Source organism: Akebia trifoliata, chromosome 13 (genome assembly GCF_017979445.1).
Source record: "Akebia trifoliata isolate Shusen 1 chromosome 13, ASM1797944v1, whole genome shotgun sequence".
In the NCBI taxonomy this organism is placed as follows: domain Eukaryota; kingdom Viridiplantae; phylum Streptophyta; class Magnoliopsida; order Ranunculales; family Lardizabalaceae; genus Akebia; species Akebia trifoliata.
This window is the reverse complement of record NC_141387.1, coordinates 8,114,708-8,121,956: the sequence shown is the minus strand read 5'-3', so window position 1 is coordinate 8,121,956 and position 7,249 is coordinate 8,114,708. Positions and strand designations below refer to the sequence as shown.

The window sequence follows — 7,249 nt, the reverse complement described above, 5'->3', positions numbered from 1 at the left end:
TTTAACCAACTTAGAAGTTGGCACCATCCAAACCTATAAATATAAATACTTTGATAAGCAACCAAACGAATACATCACAAGTTTCCGCGAAATCAAAAACTAAATATTACTTATGAAATTACATAGGGAGTTAATCTTCTCGAAATAGTTTACGGTGTTCGTCTAGCTTAAGTGGAAAATTACTTAGAACACCCAAAATTACTGGCAAGAACATAAACCACCACACTTTAACTTCAAAATAAACCAGCACCAGGAAGAAGGGATACAACAGAAATGCCACAAAACTTGTCCAAAGCGGAAATGTGGTGCGGAAGCTTGTAAAGAGAGCCATTGCGATACATATAATGATAACAGCTAACACTTCATCTGAGAAGTCCCAAGGTAACCCCCTTGTGTAAACAAGAGCTAAAATGATAGCTAAGCCAATAATATTGTTCATGAACACCGCACCATAAATCTGCAAAACAAGACCGAAAATGGGTCGATAGTTCTCGTTACGGAATAAATAAAAAAATCTTGGAATTAACATTGTAGAAGGAGAAACAAATTAACCTCGGAGAGTGTTAATGAAGCATTTCTCTGTTCCTTCTTACTGATGGACTTAAGTGCTGACACTGCAGCCGTGAAGTTAGTAGCAATAGGTAGAGTGACAAATGAAGTAAAGAAAGATGGTACATTTGTAGCCGTAGAGAAATTGTCGACAGCATCTACAAGAGGTTCTGCAAACACAGTTGCAATAGTAGTTCCTAGTAGCAACATGAACGCAGCTTTAAGAAATTGCCACTTACGATTTTTCATACTATGTACCACCTCACCACTCTGTTGACCCTTTAATAGATCATGTTCTTTCTTTGTTTGCTGCATTTGCATTTTGAATATGTCATAAACACTAATCTCAGGATCATAGTCACAAAGTCAAGGTTCAAGAATAAGTCGGCAAGAGAAAATTCGATAAAATCAGATAAGAGTTAAGGTTGTGTAATTGTTCCTATCATGTGGTCTTCTCATATTATGTCATCAAATCCCATAGTAAACTATAATAATAAATCCCCAAACCCCATATATTAATATCATCCACACATCCCCAACTAGTAACCAGAGGTCCACAATGCATTCAATTAGGTTTATATTGTACAAAATATTAAAAAATGATCATTACAATCATAAGTCGAAGTTAGGATTTATCCCTGGTCAAAATCAATGATATCCTTATCATTTGATGTTTCATTGGCATCTTTTGTTTATTCTGAGTATATTAATTGTAAAATTCTACGATTTAGAAATGAAGTTCGTAAAAGTGACACGACTTTTTGAAAAATCGCAATTAAATCGGTGAAGGATAAAAAGTCATGATTTAGCGAGGTGAATATCATGAGACAACATACCAGACAGAAATCATCTATAAGATTTGTCATGAGTGGACCATGATCACCACCACGAGTTGAAGAATGTTTCACCTTATTAAGCCATTTTGAGATTCCCGCGTTAAACTCATCTTCATTAACGTAAGCATCACCAGATGAATCAAAATCTGACAATAACTTATGCGAGGCTTCATTAAGATCCAAATCTATTTCTTCCAATTGAATTTTTTTATTTATCAAATCTCTTAACTCGGACACTGATAATTGTTGATCCCCATTTTGGTCTATTTCTTTAAACAACCTGCCAAGCCATTATCCAAGAAAGAGTGATCAAATAGAAAAAGCTATGAACTAATAGAAGATTCAGAAAGAATAACAAGGACTAACGTTTTTAGAGCATCCATATTAGGGTCGCCTGCCTTATTGGTTTTCAAATTTCCTAAAATTCCACATATGACATGTTTATACTTTACATTTGCAAGTCTTCTCTTCCGAATCTGAGGACGTAAAACCTGCATCATTATTTGAAAGGAAATGATTTTAAGATCAATGTAATACTACTAACCACTAGTGATTAGAAATTATATGAAAATTGTGACACTTTTTATATTGATCAAAATATTTCATTTCTATGTGATGATCGAAATAAACACACCGAATCCAAAATTTAATAACTTGATGTACACATGATTTTTTATATAAATTGAAAAATAGTTATCAAATTGATTTCAATAGGTCTATATATACCTGATAAATGGAATAACTGAGTAATAATCCACTGCAGACAATGAGTGAAATTAGAATTGTTGGGTTTGTTCCAAAAGCTGAATGGAAAACAATGATGAATGGGATCACAGATGCAGCCACAATCCTTGCATCGTAGCAAGTCCAGATATCGGTACTAATGCCAGATCCTGTAAAGATGAAGTTGTTATATGTACTATTGTCATCTAGAATTATAATTTATAATTTTTGTTTTTTTGTTTTTTTGGTTTAGGGGTGGGGGTATTTGAACCAAAGACATGAAATATTGGGGTAGTGAAGTTGATCAAAATGTTGTGATGTTCCCCATGTGTTTTCAATTACTTTTGTATTTCTTTCCTTCCAAATACCTCAATAAATAGCATAAGGGAGCAATATATAAGGCCTCTAGAAGAAAAAGCATTCCAACTGCTTTTCTAATAAATATCCCTACCATTAGAGCCAATTAACCTCCTAAAAAGTAAAACCCATAAATATACTTCTCTTTAGAGTCAATGCTTGATCTTGTCTACACTCTATGCACTTCAATGTCACGAAAGTGAGATATGAAGTGCAATCTTGAGGTCACTTCAGCATTATTCAATGTGAAACTTGGTAGGCAGTATCAATGCTAGTAAAACAAAATGAAATGTTCAAGAAAACTTTGGTAAGCCAATTTAGATATCTAGGAAAAGAAATGCTTTTATGTATGTTATTATGCTCAAGAAAATGATAAGTACTTGAAGAGGATACCAGTTAAGCTTAATCCTTTTGTATCTTTTGAATCAATTGAAGTTGAATCCTCAAGATCACACTTGCCAACAACAACACATGATCCCCATAGCAATGTGAGAAGCATGACAGTTTTTCCAGCTAACATGCCCATTCCAATCATGACCTTACTTTCAGTGGTTCCTTTATTTTCCGAAAGTCCAGAAGCTGTGGTGGAAACATGAGATATTAAGCAATCTTTATAATTTAGATTTAAGTACATGTAATGCCTTGAGAAAATGACACATGAATCCTTGAGATATGGGTAGGTTTTGTGTATATATATATATAGGGTGGCATTCGGAGGCCCTAAAGAGAGCCAAATATTGTGCTAAACATTTTGTCAATGTATGGGTTAGAAGTTTTGGAACGGACTGATTTTTTGTGAGGATGATCTCTATGATGAGGAGATCATCTTTACAAAAAATCAGCCCATCCAAAAACTTCTAACTTTATCAAAAGTGATTTACAAACACGGACGGTCCATGGTTCTTTAACTTGAAAACTAGGTTGGAAGTTTCAAAATGAGTTGATTTTTGGTGAAAATGATCTCTTCACCCATAGAGATCATCCTCACAAAAAAGCAGCCCATTCCGAAACTTTTAACACCTATTTTAAAAAATGTTTGGCTCTCTTTAGGGCCTCTGAACGCTTCCCACACACACACACACACTAAAATAAAGACTTTAAACATCAGTTTTTAAATGATGTTTGTAGGAGTGATGTTTATTCTTCGAATGAAAAAACACATGGATATGGGGGGTTTTTAGATATCGATATTTCAAAAATCAATGTCTAAAGTCCAAATATAAACCGATATCTAAAATCACCAACATTTTTGCACAATCCCTCCACCTTCGAAAATTGCACTTTAGATGTCATTTTTTTCAAAAACGGATGTTTATTTAAAAAAGAACAAGTGATATCTAAAGTCTTCTTTGTGGTAGCATATAAAGAAACAAAATTGAGCTAAATCACATATGTTGTTCAAATGATGGCATTTTTAAGTGATACTATGAGTAAATTTTCTAAGTAATTGAAAGAATTAATGCTGATAAAAATGAAATACTAAATGAATGATTTCTTGAAAAATGGCCAGTTTAAAATAATATATATTTTACATTTTTCACCATATGTTATTACTAATAAATCAGGTTATCAAGGGTAGGAGGAATTTGGGATAATATTATTTTTATCTTCCAATGCTTCTATTTTTCAATAATAACCTTAATTTCTTATTTTTTAGTGAAAGAGAAAAGGGCAATTTGATCTTTTAGAAATTAAATGCTAGAACTTTATTGAATAAAGAATGGCTGCTTCTGTAAAATATTTATTACATAAGCATTAATTTATTTTTTATTATATTAAAAGCATTTAATATTTTGAAGTGGTTGCATCCAAGATGAAGTTGAATAGGATTAAGAGCTTGAAGTCGATGGATTTTTAGATAGAATAATCAAAAGTTTTCTTCAAAAGGTTGAAGCCCATGGATTGAACACAAAGTTGAACAGAGCTTAATTAATGTTTGAAGATGAATAGAGGGCCAGTTAGCTGGTAGGAATCCCCTTAGTAAAACATAGGCTTTCTTTAAGAGGTTGAGGCCAATGACTAGGTTAAAAAGCTTGAAATGGATTTTTGAGTGAAAAATCAAGGGTGTTGAAAATGAATCTACTGAATTTGAGTCAAGGTCGAGTTATTAGCCTTGGCCAGGGGCGGAGCTAATAAGGAACTGGTGGGGGCACTTGCCCCCACAGAACTTTGAGACACCCTTATATTTTCAACTAATTACATGCCCCATTTGTCCCTACTCCCTTACTTCTCTCCCCATTTGCCCCCACACCCTCACCTCCCTCCAATTTTTCCACCTCCCCCCCCCCCTTCAATTTTTTATTGATGACATTGCCTCTTATCCGGGGCTTCTCATATACTAATTGGAAATGACCTAAATATCATTTTCTTCAACTTCTAATAAAAAACCTATGAATTTCTCCTTAAAATCATTCATCTTCAAGATCTTCAAACTATACAACTAACCATAGTTTGCCCCCACTACAAGAAAATCCTCACTCCACCTCTGGCCTTAGCGATAAATATAGTTGAGCTCTAAAGTGGCAGATCTCAAGTAGTGCCTCCTTTCTTAGTTGAACCACCGAGTTGGCTCCAACAAATGTTGTAGCTAAATCACCTTAAAATCTAATCAAGTCAACTCAATGAGTTTTGAGGCAACAAGATTTGGCCCAATTTCAAGTCAACTCAATGAGTTATATTAAACTATAGTTCATGCTTCTATCGTTGTTCTTGTGGGTCAATAGTTGAAGAGTGCATCATCATCCAATCAGTTAGAGCATGTCTCTTCCTTTACTATTATTTAGTTCTTGGAAACCAAAATTAATCTCCCACAGATATTCCCATGAGACCAATTATTACTACAGTGATCAAACAAATAATTGAATATTAAAGGAGTCTTTTTAAGGCTACTTTCCCCAATATTATCTTCCTTTACTATTCAAAGGTCTAGTCCCCCTTAATCTTAAAAAAATAATAATAATGTTCTAGTGGAGGAATAGAATATTAAAAGAGAGAGAGAGAGAGAGAGAGAGATGTATTGGCACCCCAACTATTACTTACGTCACCGCAACTTCTTAAAGTATTTATCACGTCTCAATCAAACATTATAGAGGTTTGGCTCAAATTATAATCTCAAGATTATAACACTCTTTCAAACAATTTCAATGGTTGTTCACGAATACGAGTAGGCTCATACAAAATCCTAAATCCAAATAAATGAAAATCTAGTAAAATAAAATAAAATAAAGAGAGCTTCTATTGGCACTCCAATTTTTACTTATTATCAATCATTCACTTTTTTCTTGTGATATCTCCCAAATCATGTGCAATTTAAGTCAAAGTATGTTTTTCGATTGAATTCATCACTTTTATAATCAACAAATTCATTGATAAATTACCAGGCAAGATCATTGATATGGAAAATTAGCTAGTATTTTATTAGCAAATTTATTGATTATAGAAGTAACAAATTCATGAATTCGTTGACAATAAAAGTGACGAATTCACTGGAAAAACATGTTTTGGGAATTAAAAAGAACAGTGTACCAGTATCAGACACGTAAATGAGATTCAACCTATTTTCTTTATTTTTAATTGGGGTGCAATAAGTAAATGTTGGAGTTCCAATAGCAGCTCTCAAATATATTGAATATAATTATTATCACACAGTGTGATCATTAAAAGAAGAAGAAGAAAGAAGAAGAGAAGAGGACAGAATCTTACTAAGAACAATTATGGCATCTGGAAGCGCTTCGAGGATTTGGAAAGTGCCAGCACCGAAGAGACCGATGCCGAGGAGCTCGTCGCTGCCAGCACAAATATATTTTTTTCCAAGATATAGGAGGAATTCATAGATCACAATTTGGAAGAAATGACCAGCAGGGTTGTACGTGCATGGGAGGAACCCATAAATATGTTCACATGTCTTTGAAGAATTAGGAGACATAAATAATGCTAGAAAGGGAGTCTGGTAGTGATGATTGGTATTTGAAGAATTGTAATTGAGATTAGATCGACGACTCTCAGCTTTGTTTAGAAGAAAGAGAAGAAGAAATGTAATTTCGATCACCATCTTCAATGAGAGTTCAAAGATCTAGAGTTGGAGTTAAGAAGGAGAATTAATGTATCTGGTCAACTCAAGGTCTTCCTTTTATTTTTTATTTTTTATTATTATTATTATTATTATTTGGATGGTGTATAATTAAGGTCATTTTTTTGATTAATTGAAAAACGAGGGAAAATCAATGAGCTATAGTTTTTAAAATGAGTCATGATAATATGACTCGTCTGGTGGCATACTCAATCAACTTCTTGACGAGGATAAGTTCGGGAACTGTAGATTTATATGACTTGGGATACACTTTTTTTTTTATATGGGGAAGTGCAATTAGGTTTCCCGAGTGGTATAGATTTACGATTCTCGAGCTTGTCGATTGAGTTTGCCACATGGTGAGTCATATTATAATGACTCTTTTAAAAGTAGATATTATATATGAGTGTTAAATCGTAGTTTTGAAACTCGTCGAGTGAACTTGAAACTACATGATTTGATTTCAAGGTGACTCAACCTTCAAAGTCAATGGAATTAATTGGTCAGTCAACTCATCCTAATCAACAAGAAATTTCATCCGAAGGTGCTGATCTTCTATTGTACTTATTTCCTATAATACCATGTAATACATTTTGAAAAGGAGATTGACTAGTTGCACACCACCCATTATTAATTGCACTCCATCACCTAAAAATTTCCTATTATACTCTATTTGGATGATTACACTTCAAATATATATTGTACTCATTTTCTT

At 33.5% G+C, this 7,249-nt stretch overlaps 1 protein-coding gene across 2 annotated transcripts; it reads right to left on the bottom strand.

Moving 5' to 3' along the window:
• Nucleotides 1-31: 31 nt before the first annotated feature.
• LOC147387684 (sodium/calcium exchanger NCL1-like) lies at nucleotides 32-6,550 on the bottom strand. Of its 2 annotated transcripts, XM_086421314.1 has the most exons (7): nucleotides 6,168-6,550; nucleotides 2,859-3,044; nucleotides 2,112-2,278; nucleotides 1,752-1,876; nucleotides 1,386-1,665; nucleotides 553-858; nucleotides 32-457 (listed from the first exon to the last, which is right to left on the bottom strand). In XM_086421314.1, the coding sequence occupies exons 1-7, from the start codon at nucleotides 6,514-6,516 to the stop codon at nucleotides 131-133; spliced, it is 1,740 nt and encodes a 579-aa protein (XP_086277440.1). In that variant the 5' UTR covers nucleotides 6,517-6,550; the 3' UTR covers nucleotides 32-130. The 2 variants fall into 2 exon arrangements, with proteins under 2 accessions (XP_086277440.1, XP_086277441.1); XM_086421315.1 differs by lacking the exon at nucleotides 2,859-3,044.
• Nucleotides 6,551-7,249: the final 699 nt, after the last annotated feature.